At 36.5% G+C, this 24,151-nt stretch overlaps 1 protein-coding gene across 9 annotated transcripts in view; it reads left to right on the top strand.

The window, feature by feature from the left end:
• CHST10 (carbohydrate sulfotransferase 10) overlaps window positions 1-17,941 on the top strand; it is a 49,191-nt gene extending 31,250 nt beyond the window's left edge. For all 9 annotated transcript variants that reach the window (XM_074300405.1, XM_074300411.1, XM_074300409.1 and 6 more), the window contains 3 exons: window positions 8,396-8,630; window positions 12,827-12,932; window positions 14,655-17,941. In XM_074300405.1, the coding sequence (XP_074156506.1) occupies window positions 8,396-8,630; window positions 12,827-12,932; window positions 14,655-15,192 (879 nt within the window). In that variant the 3' untranslated portion in view covers window positions 15,193-17,941. The remainder of the gene's footprint in view (window positions 1-8,395; window positions 8,631-12,826; window positions 12,933-14,654) is intronic.
• Window positions 17,942-24,151: the final 6,210 nt, after the last annotated feature.

Below are 24,151 nucleotides of genomic sequence, written 5' to 3'. Positions count from 1 at the left end.
GACTAATATGATCTGAGTTCGTTACTTAAACTATATAAGATCTTCCAAAGAGTTCATAAGCCTCCAAAAGATAAAATGACAAGAGAAGAAGAAAAGAATGAAGAGAAGAAATTATTTGGTGAGAGGAGAGAACAAAGAAAAGTTTGTAGCAAAAGTGAGTAGTGTCAGACTACATCCAATTAATCTGGGTTCATGTTCCACATCTGGCATGCACTGACTGTGTGATCTTGGAAAAGTCACAATTTTTCAGTATTCCAGGAACTTTTCCAAGATTATAGCTGACTTCCAATTGCAATACTATTGCAGATCTGCCTTGGTAAAGGGAATTTCCTTATCTGAGAACTCTGTAGAGTCTCATTTCTCAACCCAGTTCCCAACCACTCAGTAAAAAGAGTGGAAGTATTAAAGTTTGGTGAAAGTCCAGGAAGTCCCCAACAGGTTGTGTTTCCTAATTTGTAAATCAGTTGTTTAGAACATGGAAGAAATTTTAACTAGAGACAGTTTTACAAATGGGTGATTAGGTTCGCAGGTTCCCACAGGAGTATACTATATAACCCATAATCTAGCCATATATTTGCAGTGAAAAATAATAGAAAAAATACTATAAGGGAAAAAAGCAAGTTTAATTAGAAGAAGGGAAAACAAAAAGTTAATGAAGTTTCAGAATGGGAGTTTTGGGTATTCTCAAAGACTTGGAAATTGATTTCAAATCATTTAGAAACTCAGAACCATTCCAAAAGTTTTTTTTTTTTCTTTTCCAAAATTGAAGTTAAAAGTAGGTAGGACTATTCTTTAGACTTATCATCCATGAATAGAGTTGGGATTTGATTCTTAAGTGGGAGAGAAAGGGTGAAAGAAACATGAGAGGGATTTATTTTCACCAAGAACCAAGCAGTGTGGAAGAAGAAGAGGGCAGGGTGTGTGTGTGTGTGTGTGTGTGTGTGTGTGTGTGTGTGTGTGTGTGTGTGTGTGTGTGTTTGTGTTGTGTCTTTGTGAACCCAAAGGTTCCAAAGAGGTTATTTGAAGGGAAATAAACTGAGATATGATCTGAGAGAGACCAAAGAAAAGAAAGAAGCAGAACATGTGTGGAATCTCTTCAAAGGTTGGGTCAGATGATTCTGGTGCCCTTGGTCCAGTGAAGCCTAGTTGGTTTATGGGGCAAGCAGAAGTAAAACTGGCCATTTTGGAAGAATTATATTCAGTATTCCTATAAATAAAGTGAGTATGTGAGGGTGTGTATACCTATCCATATACCCCCATCCACTTTATGAAATGACCTTGAATTAGCAAGGGCAGGTGAACTTTGGCCTTTCCCTTCTCTAGCACCTCTGGTAATAAGATCTATGTATGAGATAGTATATAAGCCCATATAAAAAATTTAAATGTACAAATAAATATAGGATTAGAGATGATTTTATTGTATAAAATCAAATATAATGGGTATAGATAGAATAGATAAAATGTACAATTTGGAGTCAAGAAGACAAGAGTTTAAATGTTGCCTCAGACCCTTTGTGACCCTAGATAAATTTCTTAAACCTCTATTAAACTTAGTTTCCTTATCTGTAAAATGTGGATAATAATATCACCCACTTCTTTGGATTATTGTGAGGATATAATGAGATAATATATGTTAAATATCTTGCAAACCTTCAAGTGCTATAAGTACTAGCTATTATTATATAATTACATATTATATGATAATACTATGTGACATAATATTTCATAACATATTAAAATAAAATAATTCTAGATTAATATTATATTACATAATACATATTAATAGCATACCTTATCTATTATTGAATATTTGTCATTTCATAATGTTCTGATTGCATATTATGTGAGATAATAATATATGATATATTGTTATAACAATATAATGTTATTATATAAGGAACTCTTCAATGAGGATGTTCCCTTTACCAATGCAGCTTTGTACTATGTACATGTGTATATATCTATGTGGATGTGGATAGTATGTATGTATATATGTGTGTACTATTATATATGTATTATATATATATATACTTATATAATACAACTATATTTAGGAATTAAATAAAGTGTCTTCAAAGAGTCATTTTAAGAATTTTCCTTTTTTCTAAAATAGAAACACTTGAAGGGGAAAACAGAATTAACTTACATCAGCAATGTGTATAACCAATTTAGCCTCATGTCACTGCTATGACATTTTTTGGTTGGCCTTATGAAAGCTAATGTTGTCCTCTTTTGGTCCCTGATCCAGTCCATTGAGAAGAGAAAACTGGAGATAATCAGCAGAAGAGAGATTACAAATAATGGGGAATTGTAAAGGCTTTCTGTAGCAGTTGGTTTTTAGCTGGGACTTGAAGAAAGCTAGGGAAAACTGGAGGGAGAGAATTCCAGGTATGTGGGGCAACCAGTGAAAATGCTTGGAGTTGGCAAATGGAGTATCTTAAATGAGGGGCAGTAAGGAAGAAGATCTCACTAGATCACAGAGCATATGGGGGCTAAAAGGCATAAGAAGAGTAGAAAGGGGAAAGGAGAAGTTATGAAGAGCTCTGACTGCCAAGAAGAGAATTTTGTCCTGTCAGTGTTAGGGAGCCCCTAGAGTTTACCAAGTAGGGGAATGACATTAAAAGCAAGGGATATTGAAGGCAGATTTTACATCCTATCAGGCTTTAAGATCTAGAGATGGAAAGGACCTTAGAGGTCACCCAGTCAAGCTCCTTTATTTGACACATAAAGACACTGAGACCCAAGATAATTTGCCCAAAGTCAGGCCCCCAAATTTCACTTGTCAAATTCTTTAGGCCTTCTCCTCCTCCTCCCTCAACCTTTGTTTCTTCTGCTATTAAAAAAAAAAGGTATCTGCAGTAGGATAGTAGGGCATCACAGAACAAAGTTTTGGAGCATTCCACAATTCTGAATAACATGACAATAAGCAAGAGTACTTCCTTTGTTATAATTGAATTCTCAGGCTTTAAAATACCTTTCGGGTAGTCAATAAATATTTATTAAGCACCTACTATATGTGCTTTTGTTGTTCAATCATGTTCAATTCTTTGTGATCTCTTTGGGGAGTTTCTTGACAAAGATACTAGAGTGATTTGCCATTTCTTTCTTTGGTTTATTTTGCAGATGAGATAACTAAGGAAAGTAAGTTCAATGTCTTACTCAGGGTCACACAGCTGATAAGTGTCAGAAGGCAAATTTGAATTCAAATCTTCCCAGCTCCAGCCCCAGTGCTTTATTTACTCTGGAACTTAGATGAAATCATGTTGAGGGAGAGAATTTCAGGTATGGGGTATAGCAGCCAGTGAAAATGCTTGGAATTAGTATTAACCATATGCTTAAAAAAATAAAATAATTCATGAACTTTTTCATTGATTAGCCAGGATTTTCTCCTATAGGAGATACTTCAGTACTCAAAAAGTCAGTAAATTTGTTTCTATGATTCTCCTGATGCTGCTGCCAATTTGTACACTTTTGCAAGTTTCTGTGGCAAAAACAAAACAAATCCTCTCCAAGTGGTCAACTTTCTTAGGATTTTTTTTCTGCTGATTTGAGATTAATTAATTCATATGCATTTATGAAGTATTTATTCAGTCCCAATTGTGTTCATTTCCAGGAAATACAAAGATGGAAATAGCCTGCTCCAGAAAGCTTACATTCTATTAATAAATTTTAAGTGTGGCCAAATACATAGTTGCAGTCTTGTCTGCTTGGGAGGATCTACCAGAGTTTGTGCTTTGCTATTCAAGCCTCCAGGGATTCAGGTTCAATGCAGGACGAGGATGAAGATGTTACAGAAAGGCAAATAAATCAAACTGACATCCTTAATAGTTACTTGGTCTTCCTCTCCTCAGTAGTATATGATTCTGTAAGTTGGGGCACTGGTTACAAGAAAAGCATTAAGAAAATTAAAAGCTTCTATTTTCAGTCCAAAAAGAAGGGAGAAAGGAAGAAGTTAGAGCATCATAAGATGTGAGTGTTCAGTTGTTATCAGTCATGTCCTACTCTTTGTGAGCCCATTTGGGGTTTTCTTGGCAGAGATGCTAGAGTAGTTTGCCCATTTACTTTTTTCCATTTCACTTTACAGATGAGAAAGCTGAAGTAAACAGGACTGAGTGACTTGCCTAGGATCACACAAAACCAAGTGTCTGAAGCCAAATTTGAATTCAGGTTTTCCTAACACCAAGAGCTGTGTTCTATTCACTGTACCACTTCTCTGCCCCACATTATGGAGCTAGGCACATTCAAAATGAGATCTCCCTTGATGTTTTATTCAGAATCCACTTTTCTGTCTGCTTTGCTTTTTTTTTTTTTTTTTTTTTTTAAACCTGGAATTTGTAACTGCAGTTGTAATTAGCCCACTCCTTTCCAGAACTTCTCTTCTCAGAGAAGACAGATATTGAGGCTCCATTAGAGAAGACCAATAGAGAAGACTTCAGCCTTGACCTTGGTTGTAGAACGAGGAGAGGAAAGAGGACAGTTTGAAAGATTAATTTAAAGAAAGGGTAGGAAAATTATTAGTTCTCTAGTGATGTTATTGTTGAGTCATTTTTCAGGCATTTCTGACTTCATGAACCCATTTAGAGTTTTCTTGGCTGAGGTATTGAAGTATCTTATTATTTCCTTCTCCAGTGTGTCCCCATTTTACAGATGAGGAGCAGAGGCAAATAGAGGTTAAATAGCTTGATCAGGGTCACGTAGCTAGTGAGTGTTGGAGTTAGATTTTAGCTCAGATCTTGCTGATTCCAGGCCAGGTACTCCATCCACTGTACTACCTAGCAGCTACACTCTAAGGATTGATAAATGCTTCTTATTGGTTGATTTAAATATTAATCTAATGCTAGAAAGATGTGATCTTGGGTTAACCTATTTCTTCAAATCTCTAATGCTGAACTTTATCCTTTTTTAAACCCTTAGCAGTAGTAATAGTGTTTTCTTTTGATGAAATGGGGATTAGAAGAGTATCTCTCCTAGAGAAAGAAAAAAGATTTTAAACTTAAATGTTTGCCTTCCTTTGGACACAAGGAACAGCCCTTTCTTTAAGGAATGTCTGGAGGATTATGTTTAATCTAAGCCTTTTTTGCAACTAACATTTAGGAGCAGAAAAATTTTTAATATGAAGGATATGTGTTCTTTTTCCATCTCTGTACTTAGTTTTCTGCTAGTGGAGATTTTTTTTAAAAAGCTAGTGTTTATATAGTGATTTTAAGGTTGCAAAACCTTTTAAAAATAGTTTCCTTTTAAAAAATATACACAATAACCCTAGAAGGCACGTGCTATTATTATTCCCATTTTATAGATGGGAAAACTGAGGCAGACCATAGATAAGTGACTTGTCTAGGAGCACACAGCTAGTTTATGTCTAGCAACAGATTCAAACTCAGATCTTTCTGATTTCAGACTTTATCTGAAGCCTGCTGTGCCATCTAGCTGCCTGAAAGGGTATCCCCAATGGAAAAGTTCCTTAGCTTTGAAACTTGGTTCTTGATGTTAGTCTTTGAATTACCATTTGGAGTTGGGATTGGATGCCACTTTTTGGGGAATTAACCAGATGCTGTGATAGCATTTATCCAGGCTCTGTTTTCTGTGTCATCAGAAATATAGTAATGTCTGGCAATCACTGTGAAGTCTATTTCTCCCTGCTGACTGCATTTTCTTTCTAGGAAAAAACCATAAAAAAGGTGGTCACCTTTTTTATTCAATTTAATTGATTTTATTAGATTAACCTGTTCTTTTTCATAAACAGACAGTTTTAACCATCAGATACAAAGTCCTCCATTAAAAGCATCATTGCTACCAAGAGGAAGTAATTGTACAGCACAAAGGTTATAGAATTTGGAATCACAGGTTTTTGTCATTGTTGTTAGTTGTTTTCCACTCTTGGTGACCTCAATTGGAATTTTCTTGGCAAAGAAGTGGCTTGCCATTTCCTTCTCCAGCTCATTTTACAGATAAGGAAACTGAAGCAAAAGAATTAAATTATTTATTCAGAGTCACTCACTAGTAAGTATTGACATCAAGTTTGAACACAGGTATTCCTTTTTTTATTAGAACTTTTTATTTACAAGATATATGCATGGGTAATTTTTCAGCATTTACCCTTGCAAAACCTTCTGTTCCAATTTTTCCCCTCCTTTCCCCCACTCTCTCCCCCAGATGGCAGATAGACCAATACATGTCTTTAACATGTTAAATATGTTAAAGTATATGTTAAATACAATATATGTATACATGTCCATCAGTTATTTTGTTGTACAAGAAAAATAGGACTTAGAAATAAGGTAAAAATAACCTGAGAAGGAAATAAAAAATGCAAACGGACAAAAACAGAGGGATGGAAAATGCTATGTTGTGGTTCACACTCCTTTCCTAGAGTTCTTTTGCTGGGTGTAATTCTCTTCATTATTGAACAAATGGAGCTGATTTGGTTCATCTCATTGTTGAAGAGAGCCAAGTCCATCAGAATACATCCTTATATAGTATCATTGTTGAAATGTATAATGATCTCCTGGTCCTGCTCATTTCATTTAGCATCAGTTCATGCAAGTCTCTGCAAGCCTCTCTGTATTCATCCTGCTGGTCATTTCTTACAGAACAATAATATTCCATAACATTCATGTACCACAACTTATTCAACCATTCTCCAATTGATGGGCATCCATTCAATTTCCAGTTTCTAACCACTACAAAAACAGAGGTATTCCTTAGTCTAGGCCTGGCACTCTATCTACTGTACCACCTAGATGGTAGGAACCAGACTCAAACCTTAGCCCTGTGACTTAGTGCCTGTGCATATGTAAGCAAGTCATTTAATTTCTATGAGACTTAGTTTCCTCATCTCCAAAACAAAATATTGAGCCAGATGTGCTGCAAAATCAGTTCCAACTCTCAAATTTTGTTATTGTGTTTATCAAAGCAGTTTCCAATTATCCTTCCTATTATCTATAGTTAAAACAAAATTTTGCTCTGTGTTTAGAACACTGCTAAACATTGAAGAGACAGATACATTTTATCTGGTATTACTAGAAATCTTAAGAGTTTGTTACAAAATTAAAAACCTTTAGCATTATTGAAAGATAATAGCTTCAAGTTATTGTGTGTGTATGTGTGTGAGAGAAAAAGAGAGAGAATGAGTTGTCTAAGTACTTTTTTCTTACTGAGATTTTGTTTTTACTAAATAACTACTTACAATACTAGAGATTTAGAAATATTTTTGCCACAGAGGCACTTGTTATCATAGAAATCAATCTGAGATTGTACTAGAGCTACCTTGAGGGTGAAAATCAATTGTTAAATTTTCAGTGTGAGCCTTTACACCTTGGAAATCAACAAACACTACTGGAGTTTGGTTTATTGTTTTGATAAGAAGTGATGGAGAAAATGTTAATAATGCAGATTAAATTTTAAGGTGCATCATACATATTTTTGAAGAGGTTATTATTAAATATTTACCAGCACACCACTGATTTAATCTGTACCCCCTAAATCATCCCCCAGTTCACTATTATATATACATGGGCCCTGGTTTTTAGTTTGTTCTCTGCATTTAAATTCAGAATTATATAACCCATAAACACTTGAAGAATTAGGAGATGGGAGTGGAGAAATGAAATGAGAACAGCATGCATTATTGCAACTTCTGAATGAAAAGATTCCTATGCTTTTAGGAAATAATACCTTATATGCCATCAGCACAGTAATTGGTAAAGAACCTCATCCATTTATTGTGAAGTGAAAGAGTAGAACACTCACATGGAATGATGAGTAGTGCTCTCTCTCTCTCTCTCTCTCTCTCTCTCTCTCTCTCTCTCTCTCTCTCTCTGTCACACACACACATACACACACTCACATTCACATAATTATGGTTCAGCATCCACTTAACTTGATGTCAGGAAAAGTGATGGATGAGTACTTTAGGCCCCACTGGAACAACTACACAGACAAGCATGTTAAGAGTCCTGCTTTTAATGGACATGTCATCTAAGAAAGTAATCAGGGAAGCATGGTAGGCCTGGAGACAGTATGGAGCAGCAGAAAGAACACTGGCTCTTGAACCATAGGACCCTGCTGAGTTAAAATCCAACCCCTGATGCTTATTAACTATGCTACCTTAGGCACATTATTTAAATCCTCTAGGCCCATCTACAGGAACCATCTATTAAATAAGAGGCCCTTGAAAGGGATCTATGAATCTTGAAAGTGCTCTAAAATTTGTGAGTCTTGAAAAAGTTCTAAAATCTGTAAATTTTCAAAGGACTTTAAATCTATGCCTCTGGGAACATATAGGCTTGATTCTACTATTTCCAATTTCTAAGTCATTTGCCATATCCCCAAACCATACCTTGTGTTTTCTAGCTTCAAGTCTTTGTACCTCATCTGCCTCATTTTAAATCTTCAGCCAACTGGGAAAGTGCTTTCAGGAAACCGGCTTAACCAGCCCATGGTCCACCTGGAGCGTCTGGAACTACTCAGAAACGTCTGCCGAGATGCAGCTCTGAGGAATCTCTCTCACACCACAGTCTCAAAATTTGTCTTAGACCGAATATTTGTCTGCGACAAACACAAGATCCTCTTCTGTCAAACTCCCAAAGTGGGCAATACACAGTGGAAAAAAGTTCTGATTGTTTTAAATGGTATGTGAGGGACCTTCAGGTCTGGGTTGATATGGGTATGTCTTGTTTGGGTAAGGGAGGGGCGTAGGATGGAAAGGAGTAGGTAGAGGTGAAATCTTTTAACTTTTTTTTCTGAAGCAATTGGGATAAGTGATTTGCCCAGGGTCACATAGCTAGTAAGTATTAAGTGTCCGAGGCCAGTCTGAACTCAAGTCCTCTTGACTTCAGGACCTTTTCTGATCTCAAAGATCTCAAGATCTTTCTGAAGAAACATTCTCTACTCCAAAAGTAGCTTTGAAAATATTTATATTTTCCATTCTGTTTGTGATCAAAACCATTTTAAACTGGTTGGTTAATTAGTAAAATTAATTATAGAAACTAATGTGTCCTTAAAAGGAGGCATGTAATATTAATTTACCTAAATAACACTAATAGCTGGTATCTATATGTATAGTACTTAAAAGTTTGTAAAATGTTTTATAGTTGTTATCTCATTGAATGGGAAAACCAAGATAAATCTTGACTTCAAGCAGCCTGACTGATTGGTCAATGATCAGGTTTTTCTGCCTTACTGGATTTCTAAATTTGGTATATGTCAGTCTGTATTGTAGTTATGTTAGGCTAACTCCTTTTTTCTTCTATTACTGTGAGAAGTGACCTCCCTCACAAAATGTTTGGGCATGAGCAGGAGATGAGAAAGAGAGGAAGAAAACAATTATTTCTCAAGCACCAAATATATGCCAAGCACTGTGCTAAGTGCTTTATAAATAAGGAATTGTTCTGATTTCCCAGTATACATCTTTCTCACCCTCTTGACATATAAAGATGTCAGTACCTTCAAAAATTGGACTTTACTTGAGAACAAACTGACTGAGTGGAAGTACCCTTATATGCCAACATAGTGGGCTTGCTAGCCCCCTTTTCAAGGCTCCATGAATTTGCTTATTTAAACATCAGTTCACAAATGGTCATTATTCTCTTTTATAATTCAGGGTAATTCTTTACTTTAATCCATTGAATTCCTTCATCTTTGAAAGGAGCATATTTCAAGTAAACAAAAATGGGAGCTCAAAAAAAGAGAAACAAACATAGAAGTAGGAAATCCACTTTGTTTCTCCATCACCCAACCTATTATTTATATAGCTTGCTGGTGTTGTTTGCCCTTCCTTCTCGAAGAGGACCATGACATCAGAGAGATGATGCTATGACATGCAAGTTTGAATTGGATTCAAGGGAGGCAGGGCTCTGCAAGGCCATGTGGTTTTTCACCTTCCTCTCCAAAGCCATCGGGGTCCAGTGGCCAGATATAGATCAGGATGACTGGAGATGGTCCTGGATGTAAAGGGAGATCTTGGCCTTTTTAAGCTAAGATCTTCAACAGGTCTCAGTTTGATTGAGGTTGCACTCATTCAGTGATTAAGGTTAGGCAGCATTTGAGGCAAAGAATCTCTTCTTTTACTTAGTCAAAAAAACAACAACCCAAAACTAAATAAATAAATGAATGAATGAATGAACCTGGGAGAGGAAGACCCTCCAGGTTTCTGTCCAAAGCAGAAACTACTGCTATTTATATTCAATCTAAGTCAATCAGGACTCAAACAGTGACCCAATGGGACTTCCTAGCTGTTGTATAGCAGATAAAGGGCTTTCTTTGAAGTCAGAAAGTTATAAGTTCAAATCTTGCCTCTGATTGCTATGTGAATTTGGATAAGTCATTTAATCTAAGTGCCTTAGGCAGCATTTTATACTTTCCTTACTAAGTCTTGATTGCAGTCTATGTAGGTAAATTACTTTAAATGTTTTAGGTCATTTGCATTTTTTTTTAAAGTGGGACAAGAATAGAAAAAAGAAAAATGAAAGCATTTATCCTTTCAATCGTAAAGTTCATCATCAGTGTAAGAGATATGTTGCATAAAAGCCTGAATGAGTATTTTGGCAGCATGTCCAATTTAGCAATCTGAAAATGAAATTGCAATGTACGTCTAAGACAATGAGTATATAAAAATGTCTCCCTAAGTATGCCATGGTAGGATGAGTCACAGTGTTCTGAAGAAATAAACATCTACTTACAGGGGCAGGAGTCTTAGTTGGTGAACAAAAATAGATGACTAATTTGCACAAAGCTACGTAAGAGAAAAATGAATAGTTGCTTGGAGTCGTGCTTGAAATAATTCCTCATAGCATCCTGTGCCTTATGAGCAAGTAAATAAGCGAGCCTATATAGGACATCTGCATGGAGAATTTGATGGAGTGGGTGGAGCAAATGGACCTGAAATGGGGAAGACCTGGTTTAGAATCCTGCCTCAAACAATTCCTAGCTGTATAACCCATGATATGTTATTGAATTTCCTTAATGACTTAGTTTCCCCATTTGTAAAATGAGGGGTCTTGAACATCTGTAAAGATCCTATTCACCTCTGAACATATGACACAATAATCCTAAAACATTCAAGACTGCAGACAATGACTAGATTGTCTAGGGAGGATTCAAAGGATCATGGACTTAAGGCCAGAGGAGACCTCTTTCCAAACTACTCATTTTACAGATGCAGAAAGTTAGATTCGAAAAATGAATCTACCCACAGTCACACAGGGAAGTCAGTGATAGGACTTGGATTCAAACCAGTGTGGTAATCTTTTCTACAAGTGTTATCTACATTCTGCAGACTGGAAAACTGAGGTATGCAGAGATTCTAGAACTATAGCTAAGAAGGGTGAAAGGCAGAATATGAACCGAGGTTTTCTTTTTGGAGGCAATCAGAATTAAGTGACTTTACTAGGATCACACTTTTAGTGTCTGAGGTAAGAGTTGAACTCAGGTCCTCTTGAGAGCCTGTGCTCTATCTGCTGCTCCACTTAGCTGTCTTGAACTCAGGTCTTCTTGACATAATATCTGGTACTCTCTGTACTGGTCCATATGAAGTTCTTTAAACTATAAATTTACAGGGCAGAATTAACACTGAGAAAGCTTTAAAGGGGTAACAAAGAATTGGGTTAAAACTTTTCATTATAATCAAAATAATTTATTCCTGTTTGATATCATTCTTGTATAGAATTAAAGCCAGCTTGATCCATACATCCTGACTCTCAGCTGAGGGACCTGACCAAAAATCACTTAACCTTTCTTGGCCTCACTTTCTGAATCTATAAAATGGAGATGATGATAATAGCATCTACTTCTTAATGAGTTGATATTTATAAAGTACTTTGCAAACCTTAAAGTTACCTGTAAATGGTAATTATTATTATTATTCAAGTTTTTTAAGCTCTGTAAGCATCTACTCAAGGAAGTACAAACATGGGAAGAATCTGTCACATAGCATTCTCTTTTGAAGTCATATCCTTTGTCCCACCAGTGTCTACATTACCATATTTGTCAGTGTGGGCTCAGAGTTGGTACTGTAGCAGGTTGTTACAATTTCAGGCCATAATAAACACTACAGATCTTTAGAAATGGAATAAAAGATCCTTAGTTATATAACTACAGCAATTGTGTCCTCTTTAATTGTTGACTCAACCCAGTTTAAATTCATTCCAGGTTCCATCCAGCTTCATCAGTTTTTCATATTCTATTTGCTTCTCATTTTTAATTGACACTCCCCCTCCCCAATTGGCTACTGGGTTATTTAAAACTTTTTCTCAGTTTGTTAATTTAGGATCTCTATTCAGCATCACAGCTTCTGGGAGTGATACAATGACAAGATGACTAACCGGAACTCCCTAGCTAAACCTGTAGATCCGATAGGAAAGCTCTTCAGGGCTGGTGATGATAGGTTAGCAAAATCCTCCAGAGGGAAAACTGTCCAGAGTCCGTGAATAGAGTTGCCAGGAATAACTGTCTCCCCCAGCATTCCAGAAATAACCTGGAGCACTTGTTCAGATAATCACAGCCAGGGTACTTAGAACTAGCACTGTGTTGGCCCTCTGTGTGCCGGTTTGGATTATTATCTTCTAGTCATACTACCCCATATTCTTGGGGAACTGGTCAGGATTCTTTCTTATATTGCAGATAAGGAAAGTGAAGACCAACGTAGAAATTATCTTCTTTCTCCTTCCAGAAGTTGATACATTTAAATATCTAAGTGTCTTTAGACTTTCTCCAAGTTAGATTTGAAAACAAACTACTGAAGGGAAGGGGCAATGGAAGTAGGGCCTGCAACCCTTTTTGGTTGGAAGAAAGGGTCTTAGCAGATTGTCTCTTTCTGTTTGTTTCCCAGGAGTTTTTCCTTCCATTGAAGAGATCCCAGAAAATGTAGTGCATGACCATGAAAAAAATGGCCTACCACGTTTGTCATCTTTCAGTGACTCTGAAATTCAGAAACGGTAAGAGATTTTTCCTAAATTAAGGGAGAAAGGTGTTAAGAGTAAAATGAAAACTGACTAACATTTACTTCCTAAAATACTGATAGAATCAGTCTTTATTAAAAAAAAAAAAAACAACAACAACAAAAAAAACAACCACAAAACAAAATCCAGTTCTTCATTAGCCATTGATTCAAAGTTCCTTTTAATATTTGAAGGGGAGAAGTGTCCATAAGAAAGGATCATCATCCTTCCTCTTTCTCCCTCCTTGTTAATTAAGATATTTATTCCCTGGTGAGCCAAACTTGATGTGAGATTATGTAAACAATAAGAAATCAGATGATAAATAAATCTCAAATTGTCATTATGATCAGAGCCAGACATGTTCAGTATTTTAAAATTTACCATAGCATAAAAGGTTTTGATATGAGTTCCCCCTTTTTAAAAATTATCTAAAATATTTGCTTTTCTTATTATACAAACTTCAGAGAATGTTGACTTTACCTGCTTTTTGATAAGTATTTTTTAAAATTTAGATCCTTCAGAATATTGGAAACCTCCTTAAATATTGCAGCCAAGTTTCATTTATATAATCTGTGTTAAAAATAAAGCCATTAAAAAAAACTGTTAATAGCTTTAGTTACAGGACAATTCTGTACTGGCTTTCTCCATTATTTCTGACACATGTGTTGCTGTTACTGTTATTGTGATAGTGCTAACCAAGTGATCTGTGGGGAGCAATCCATACCCACAAGTTAGACATATCAGACATATGTAATTGAAAGAATAGAGATTTGCTACATAAACACATTTATCTTTTTTTAATAAAGCAAAATGTAATTCTCTGTCTACAGAGTACCATATACTACATTCATTCAAATATACATTACATTTTTTCTTGACTCAGACTTGAATAAAACCTAGTTCTTTTTTTCAGTGTACCTCTACTTTTTTTTCTTTTTTTCAAAGAGATCTAATTTTAGTAGTGCCCAGCCTATATTCAGATCAATATTGAAATTGGTTAGTTTTACTTGTAAATTAGATTTGGCCCAGTTAGAATAATGGCTAAGGAGAGAAAAAAATTGTTTACAAGGTTGTCACTAATTTAATATTTCCTTAAATATTTCACCTTCCAAAGGGCCATGTTTTTCATGAATTCTGATCCTGTCCAATTTATGTTGTTTAGTCATTTTCAGTCATGATTGACTCTTTGAGACCCTCTTGGAGGTTTTCTTGGCAAAGACTGGAGAGGTTTAGCCATTTTCTTCTCCAGTTCATTTTACAAATGATGACATTGAAGCAAACAGGGTTAAATGATTTCCCCCAGGGTCACACAACTAGTAACTGTCTGAGACTGAATTTAAACTTATATCTTCCTGACTACAGACCTAGCACTCTATCCATTGTATCACCTATCTATCCAGTTTATACTGCTATTTAGAGTACAGATTCATGAAACTAAACTCGCAGATGTTTATCAAATACATTTCTATACTCTAAACTCTAAGCCTCTTTTTTTTTTTTTTCCTCCCTTTTCTTTTTTAGGTAGTTTAAACTACATTATAAAGACTTAACATAATCAGCCTTTTGATTCATTCAGGATGTTTCTTTGCAGATGAAAAAGGACCTCTGTTCATTTTGAAACCATAAAACATAAGTTAAACAGAGTTTTTTTTCATGTTATTATTGTAAAAATTACCTTCATTCATTTACTAATTGAGTTTTCCTTTTTTTTTTCTTTAGCTTGAAATCATACTTCAAATTTTTTATCGTAAGAGACCCCTTTGAAAGACTCATTTCTGCTTTTAAGGACAAGTTTGTACATAATCCTAGGTTTGAGCCTTGGTATCGGCATGAAATAGCTCCTGGAATCATTAGAAAATATAGAAAGAATCGAACAGAAACCAGGGGTCTTCAGTTTGAGGACTTTGTGCGTTACCTGGGGGACCCAAACCATAGGTGGTTAGATCTTCAGTTTGGGGACCACATAATTCATTGGGTAACGTATGTAGAACTTTGTGCACCCTGTGAAATAAACTACAACGTGATTGGACATCATGAGACCTTGGAGGAAGATGCTCCATATATCCTGAAGGAAGCTGGGATTGATCATCTAGTATCTTACCCAACAATTCCTCCAGGCATTACTGTGTATAACAAAACCAAGGTGGAACACTACTTCTTGGGAGTAAGCAAAAGAGACATACGCCGTCTATATGCACGTTTTGAAGGAGACTTTAAGCTCTTTGGGTATCAGAAGCCAGATTTTTTGCTAAATTGATGCCTGAGACCTATGAAGATAGAAGTGTCTTCCTTAAACCAAGGGATATCCAGCTGTATACCTGAACCCAGAACTGGTTTCCTGAATTGCACCTTCATTTTGTAAAATTCCTAATTGATAACAATTGGCCAGTTGTTAGCTCTTTGGCATGTGAAATGGGACCCCTCCTAATAGCCATTCTTCATTTGTGCATAAAGGGGCACTGAGTGGCTCCATGGTAACCAGGACATCCCTGGCCTCCCATTTCCCCCAGGAATAAAAATAAGAATTTAATCTGCAAAGGGGGACAGGGGTTGAGGAAAACAATACAATTTTAAGAGTGGTTTTAGACAGCAATTGAAGAGAAAGTCTTAATCTCTAATGAATTAATGGATTGTAGATGGAATTGTCATTTCTGAGTTGCCAGTAATGTTACATAATGCTGACAGGAAGAATAGAGAAGTTAACAGACTGCAAAAATTGTAAAGACTAAAATTTGATGACAAAATTATACCTCTGGGTTTTAATTTTTATTTTTTATTTCTATAAAAACTGAGGGAAGACTCATTTTTTGTTTGTTTTTTTCATAAGTACATTGGAGAGAATTTGATTTCTCTCCCACTCCAACTCAGTTATATCGCAAAAAGCAATTTCAGGAGATTTTCTTAATGGAGAAAATGCACCTGTGTAATGTTTTTCTAAATGCTGAGCATTTGTTGGCCAGGCAATTTACTTAATCCAGTCCAAGAATCCCAAAGTTGATAGTATTAGATGCTTGAGATGAAAGGAAGAATGCAGTTCCTCTCTCTCTAAAAAGGGGAATTCTTGTTAGACATTAAAGAAAGTTTAAAATCATTTAAAAAATTTTTTTGGATTTTGAAGTCTGACTTTGCTCTGGGTTTAATAAATATTGTCCTGACACTGCTTTTTTGAACATTCTGCCCATTAGCAACCAATATTTGAATGCCCTATTCTGAACAAGGGCAATGTATTAAGTACGAGGTGCTTGGTAGGTTCTCCTACCACTCATTCCAAGGTGCCTCTCCTGGTCCTAGGTTTGCATTGCTAGTGTATTAGGAAGGCAGGGATGTTATTCTTTGTCCCTTGCCTTGGATCTCAGCAAAATTACCTAGAGTGGGATCAGGGCTTCTACTTGCATTTCTAAAAGTTGTGAGTTTGAGTTCACCAGCAATAAAATCCAGCAATGTTAAATTGTTTGCTGGCCCTGTAAGGGGAGATTGTCCTTAACAATTTTAGCAGTATCAGAATAGACCTCTGTGGTGCAAGAGGCAACAAATAGAGAATAACCCTCATTTCTAGGGTGTCAGCCTCTGGCTAGCTATTGGAAGGGAACAAATGGAATGTGTTCAGATCTTATTATTGCCACCACATCTAAAGAAATACCCTAGGGAGGAAAGGGGAAAGTCCTCAGAGATGAGCCATATACTACCCTATCTAAAGGTAGGATTTAAAAATGGGGAGAGGGGAATTCTTTCTAATAGGTAAAGTAGCAAAAATACATCTTGACTCCTATTGTTAAGGAGGCTATCTTCTTTCTCTGCCCCCCCATCTCTCTCTATCTCTGTTTCACCCTTCTTCCCTCTCTTGTCCTCCTTTCTCCTCCTCCTCTGTCACTGACTCTTTCTGTGTCTGTCTGTCTGTCTGTCTGTCTCTCTCTCTCTCTTTATCTCTCTCTCTCTCTCTCTCTCTCTCTTTCTCTCTCTCTCTCTCTGTGTCTCTGTCTCTCTCTTTTCCTCTTCCCTTCCTTCTCCCTCTCCTCCCCTCTTCCCTTCCCTTCCCCCCATCTTTTTCTCTTTCTCTCCTATCCTCTTGTCACTGAAAAGACTGATGACCGTGGTAAAGAAATCACTTAAACCTTAGATGTAATGTGACTTGGAGGTTAGCTGTAAATGCTATTTCCTTGCCTGCTGGGGGCATTCTCCATATCCTATCTGTCACCCACCCTTTGAATAGTATTGGGTATGTGGGTATATTGTGCAAGGTTGTCAAATGACACCAGTGATGGCAAGAGAGATGCAGGCAGCAAGGTGGGTGACGTAAAGAAAGGTTGTTGGACTTGGGTTTAAATTCTGACCTGTATGGCAGCCCCCATAGGTGCCAGTTTCCTGATCTGTACAATGAAGGGGTTGAACTGGTAGTATGTGAGGTCCCTTCCACTTCCCAAGGATTCCATGTTCTTCACAACCAGCCACACAAGTTGTCCTGATGGCATCCTGTGGAAGCAAGAATGGGCCTCAATACTTGAGAAAAGAAAGAAAAATTAGATTTAAAATATGTGCCAAACCTGACATGTGCTGCAGCTCAGAAAAAGGTAATATCATAACTGAATGTCATTCCAGACACATCTTGACACACTAATTGGTCTAGGGGAGGAGCACTCAACTGACTATTGTTAACTGGAAGGTCTAAAGTAGCAAAAGCTCAAATGCTACTATATGTGGTTTGGGGATTTGGGGATTGTTTTTTTTTGTTTGTTTGTTTGTGTTTTGGACAGATGCAATTACAGAATCATAGACTTGTTAGTCCTTAACAGTTGTGTAAAGGATGTAACCCTTCAGTTATTTTTATATGAAGTCTTAGCCAAGTCCATTGTTGATACATTTCAGATCTAATGACTTGATCGATTACCTCTTGCTGACTTAAAATATAACAATGTGAATAATGTTATTGTGAATTAAGGCCTTAAGGTTTGTCCTAATAAAAAAAAAAAAAGGAAAAACAAAAGATAAACTTTTCTTTCTAAAATGTGTTTGGGGGTATTTCTCTCTCTCTTGTTTTTTATTTTATTGTTTTTATTTTTAATAGTATTTTATTTTTCCAAATGAATGTAAAGATAGTTTTCAACTTTCATTTTTGCAAAACTTTTGTGTTCCAAATTTTTCTCCCTCCCTCACTTACCTCCCTCTCCTCCAAGAGGAAAGCAATCTGATATAGATTAAGTATGTGCAATTTTAAGAAACATTTCCATCATGATGTACAAGAAAATACAAGGGGAAAAACCATGAGAAAGAAAAAATAACAACAAAGGTGAAAACACTGTGCTTCAATTCACATTCAGTCTCCATAGTACTCTCTCTGAATGAGGATGGATATTTCTCAATACCTTGCTTGTCACCTTATTGCACAATAATGTTCTAAATGCTGAGCTTTTGTCGGCCAAGCAATTTACTGATTGAGCCCAAGAATTCTTCCTCAAAATGTTCCTGGTGCCATATCTGTTCAAGGTAAACCCAAGAGAAGCAGGGAGTTTGCTTAGAGAATGTGGGCCAAGCGGTGATAGGGTGAGACCTGCAGCCAAAATCTATAAACTTCATCCGGTGTCATCATCAAATATTTATTGAGAATACTGTGTATTGTGGATAAAGCACTGAGCTAGGGGCTTAAATGTGTGTTGTGAGCTGAGAGATAATATACAAAATAAGAGAATCAGGGGATCTGGATTCAAATCCTGCCTTATTGCACATTTATTATGTGATGCTGGAGAAGGCACAAAACTTTTCAGTTACTTGGTTAACCTGTAAAATATGTTGGCTTTTTTGGCTTCCAAGCTCTCCTTCAGTTCTAGATCTGTAATTTTTTTTTAATAGAAGGAATCTTACATTCCCTCTATTTTTTTTTCTTTTTAATTTTTTTTTAATTACAGCTTTTTATTTACAAGATATATGCATGGGTAATTTTATAGCACTGACAATTGCCAAGCCTTTTGTTCCAACTTTTTCCCTCCTTCCCCCCCACCCCCCTCCCCCAGATGGCAGGTTGACCAATACATGTTACATATGTTAAAGTATAAATTAAATACAATATATGTATACATGTTCAAACAGTTATTTTGCTGTACAAAAAGAATCAGACTTTGAAATAGCGTTCAATTAGCCTGTGAAGGAAATCAGAAATGCAGGCAGACAAAAATAGAGGGATTAAGAATGCTATGTAGGGGTTGACAGTCATCTCCCAGAGTTCTTTCACTGGGTGTAGCTGGTTCAGTTCATTACTGCTCTATTAGAACTGATTTGGTTCATCTCATTGTTGGAGAGGGCCACGTTCATCAGAACTGATCATCATATAGTATTGTTGAAGTATTAGATCTGTGATCTTAATGTGAGGGATGTAGAAGACCCTTACCCAAAATGACTATTTAGAGATCACTCAAAATAGAAAACAGAAAAGTTGTTTATTGAAACCTAAGAAGGGTGAGCCGTCTCATCATGAGATAAGCTCGTGGTAGGAGGGCTAAAGAAATAGTCAAGATACACAGCTTTTATACAAGAGATTACATCACAAGTAAGAGAGCATTGAGAAGGGGAGGGGGAGGCATCTAATTGGTTGTTGCTATTCAGAGAGATTGGAATGGAAGGTTTCTGATTACCCGAAATCACCTGATTTCTAGGAAACAGAAAATCAGATTTTCAGGCTTAATCAAGCATATAGTGGTCAAGCTAATAGACTAAATATCGATAAATGACAAATGCTGATAAATGTCATCAGCTCAGGTTAAGGAAATATGTTTATAGTTGGCCAAGGCTCAAGTAAATATGGGCCTGCACATATTATACAGGTCATAGGGGAAACACAGATGTTAGGATTACCAGGTGAAAACTCAGGTTGTCTGGACAGTGACAAGGTGAGAACTCAGGTTGTCTGGACAGTGACAAGGTGAGAAATAGAGGTCTGAGCCAGAGAACTGTCAAGTCAACCTGAATTCTCACCTTGTCACTATCTAGACAACCTGAGTTCTCACCTGGTAATCCTAACATCTCCCCCTTTCTTTTGATTTAGAACATAGGGTAGTCATGACCTTGAAACATAAATCCATCAATATGAGAGGTATTACACATAATTACATAAATTACATAAACACATAGTAACATAGTAACCTAACACACAGGAATATTGAAAATAAAATACAGAAAAAGAATTCATATATTCCTGTAAGTTCTTCACCTTATCTCTCTATTCCACACATTAATGTGGAGAGAGCAGAGGGATTTAAGCATAGTGCTGGGAGTCAGAAGACTAAAGAAATGGCTAGGTTTGTAAAATGCCAGTTCCCATTTAAAATTCTGAGGCCAGAAAAGCACTTCAATATGTTATTTTATTTGATCCTTATAACTCTTAGAAGCAGATGCTATTATCCACCAAACTACACTGCTTCTTATGCAGTGGCTGGCCTAGATAACATCTAAGATTTCTTTAAGCTCCAGGTCATTCAGTCATTTCAATTGTGTTTGCAGTTTTCTTGGCAGAGATACTGGAGTGGTTTGCCATTTCCTTCTCCAGCTCAATTTACAGATAAGGAAATTGAGGCAAAAAGGGTGAAGTGACTTGTCCAAGGTCACTTGGACTTTGAACTCAGATCTTCTTGGCTACAGTCCAGCATTATGTCCACTATACTGCCCAGCTGCCCTTTGAAGACTAAATAGAACCCTGTAAATACTTAACTACTGCTGAGTCGTTGTGCTCATGGCCCAGTCCAGAGAAGGTTCAAGTGAGCCTTGTCAATCATTCTGCCCACACATTTCAGGGATTGGGAGGGAAAGGCAAGCTGCTGCTGATTTTTTTTAACTCAAAGCTTTTGGAAGTCAAGTTGCCATACATATACACACATGTACCTATGTACCTATGTACCTATATATATATATATATATATATATATATATGTTCAGTTTCCTTATATGCCTTATGCCTTACATTTTGATCTTACATTTGCTCTTCAGCTTTGTATCCTTGCCCCAACAACCAGCCTTCCCATTTATCTCAATCTCCCATATCTCAGAGCTCTGCTTCAGCCTAGTACCAACTAGCCTGATTTTTTGGTTTCCTTTCTCCCATTTCAGTCTCTTGACACATCATCCCTTTTCCTTTGCCCAATCACTAGTCCATGTTGGCCTTACACAAAATAAAAAGGTCTTTGCTTGGGAAAACTGCTTTTAGCCTCTGTAGATCTCAGTTTTCTCATCTAGAAAAGGATTGTTCTAGATGATTTCCAAGAGCTTTTTTTTTTTGTCCTAAATCCTATCATCATTAGATTGTACTCAAGTCTTTAATCAATTAAAATGAATAAACATTTAAGAAATATCTACATATCCCAGACACTACCATGAATCAGGGCTTCCCTCTAAGTATAAAATGGGTATGTTGAATTAGATTCTCTCAAAGGTTCCTTCTAATGCTATCATTCTTTGATTATACTCTCCCTCCTTCACTTCTTTATATATTAATTGTTTTGGAAGGTGGGCCTTGGTAGTAACTGGAGGGTAAAGGGAAGACCTTCCATTGTCCCTAACATCATTTGTCAATATACTATATGATATATGCATGTGTGTGTGTGTGTGTGTGTGTGTGTGTGTGTGTGTGTGTAAAACTAGTTTCACACTATGTTGTTCACACTAGTTTCAATACTATGTTGGTTAATCATTCACAGAAGAATGAACAAGTTACTATTAAAGTTTCATTTCTAATAACATCCATCCATTTTAATTCCTGTAGACATATTAGAATTGTAGAATTGTCTTATCAAGCATGAACATAGGAGAAGTCACTCTTTGTCCTTATTGGAGAATATTTAATATTGTTAAATTTGGTTGGGGGTAGAGGTTATGAGAATAGCCACATTAATAAGCTAAAGCAAAGACAGCAATAGTTAGTAAATCTAGTAGATACAATGAGGAGAAATGTCAAGGAGGAAAGCCCAAAAATATGGAAAAGAGTGTATCAGGGAGGAGTTCGCCAGATAAGGGCTTTCAAATCATGTTTGCCTTGTTTTAAATGAAAAAAAAAAAAAAAAAAAAGACAGAAGAAAAAAAAAGCCTAGCTATCTCCTAAAAAGTGTTTTAAGTCAGGGAAGGCATTTTCCAAATTTAAATATTTAATGTTGTTTGTGCCATGAGCTAATGGAGCCTGCTACAGAGTTGTCATATTCCTTGCTCCCCACTGGCATTCTCAGATTCCTTCTTAGTAGTCACTCAGTAATCATTTCTCCTTTGAAGCACAATACTTTGTGGCTTTTATTACTTTTATCATCCTTATGAAGAAGTTGGTCTAGAAGATAATCTTTCTACTAGTGGACAATAGGATACATGCATCTCCTCCTCAGAGATTCTTAGCCATAGCCTTATATAAATTATCCATAGACTATCTATATCTATCCACCTGGATAGCTAAAGATCTTTCTCTAAATCTTTTGCATTCAGTAGGTACCACTGCTGGTACCATTTGTATAAAGGTTGGTTTTTTTTTTTTGTTTTTTTTTTAAACCAGAACAAGGTTTTAGGTTAGATAGGGCATGGGGAAAAAAGTGAAGTAGAAGAATTAGGTTTAGCAAGAATCAGAGGAGTTCTTGGTTTTGTCTTGGTTACTGAACAGATTCTAAAAAGGTAATTTGTGGGGGGGGGGAATAGAGTCTCCATCTTGCCTAGAACAAAATTTATCTGTTTCATATATCTCAGGATATATTTTAGAAGATTTGTGAATTTGGATGAGAAAAGAAAATGACTCTTTTCACTAACCTCTAAGTGAACTTTATTATTTCCTTCAATTAAAAACATTTTTCTGAGAAGAGTTCCATGACTTTATTGCAAAAGAGATCCTTGATTAATTTTTTTTTAATTGAGAACCTCTAATCTAGAAGAAGTAGTAATAGCAATGGCCAAGATGCAGAAAAAGAAGAGAGTTAATTTTGTTTAGCTATTCATTTCCACCTTGCTCTCTCTCCCCCTCTCTCCCTCCCTCCTTCTCTCTCTTCTCTCCCTGTCTCTCTGTCTCTGTTTCTCTGTGTCTCTCTGTCTCTGTCTCTTTCTCTTTTTCCTCCCTCTCTCTCTGTCTCCCTTCCTCCATCCTTTCTTTCTGTCTCTGTGTGTCTGTGTGTTTGTCTGTTTCTCTCTCTCTGTCTCTGTCTCTCTCTCTCTCTCTCTCTCTCTCTCTCTCTCTCTCTCTCTCTCTCTCTCTCTCTCTCTCTCACACACACACACACACACACACACACACACACACACACACACACTTTTGACTTTTGACTTGTAAGACAGGAATGAAGAAAAAAGCCAATTTTGGTCCTCTGTTGGCTATAGCTCCAAGCAATCTGCATTTGAGTGAGTAGTCTCCTTGAGTGCTCATTTTTATTCTTTATTTTATACACATGTATTATAAAAACTCTTGATGGTTCTCAATTTTAGCTTGCTTGGTTATTGAATGTATGCTTTCTGAGCATTAAAGAGGGGAGCTTCTTCCTTAAAAGGGGAGGATATTTTTTTTCTTTTGGCAAAACTGGGATTGGGAGTCATTAAAAGTCAATTAAGAAGAGGAAATTATACAATTTATTAGGGATTCTTTGAATCCTAAATTAATTTATTTTATGAACCCAGTGAGGCAGTCAGAGGGAGGGGGGAAGAGATGTGAGAGGAAGAAGAATTAGCCAAGAAAAGCACATTTGCTATGAAAAGAAATCAGCCACTTTTAACTCAAAGGCACCTTAAGGTTGGTCAGCTTTGCAACAGGAGAGATTTAACTTGAAAGTCTCACCTAAAGAGAACTGAACTGATATTATGCTCATGTGAATTATGCTCACGTAAGTTTGTTGGCCATACTATTGGTCTGCTAACTATTTGTATTCTGGTCTCATATTGCCCATCCCACTGTTTAGAAAAATAATAAATGTTTTTTAATTGAACTAAATCAAGATTAAAATTTTCTCTTTCATGCGGATAACTAATTAACCAAGTAAACAGTGCTACTGCTGAATTGAACAGACACTCTATCCAGCAATGGTTTAGTGCCAGGAACAAAACTGGATAGGGTGGAATGTAGGTAACTGATAAGTAAAGGTTGAATGGGAAGACAGCCAAAAAGGCAGGGGATTCCAGCATGTTAAAGAGGGAACTCTTAACTGAGGTCTAAACAGAGTGAGGAGGCAAGTAAAGCCCTAAGAGGGCTATTGGCTCAACAGATTAAAAAGAAGACTAGG

The sequence above is a fragment of the Sminthopsis crassicaudata genome, chromosome 3 (assembly GCF_048593235.1).
Source record: "Sminthopsis crassicaudata isolate SCR6 chromosome 3, ASM4859323v1, whole genome shotgun sequence".
In the NCBI taxonomy this organism is placed as follows: domain Eukaryota; kingdom Metazoa; phylum Chordata; class Mammalia; order Dasyuromorphia; family Dasyuridae; genus Sminthopsis; species Sminthopsis crassicaudata.
This window is presented reverse-complemented; position numbering and strand designations above follow the sequence as displayed.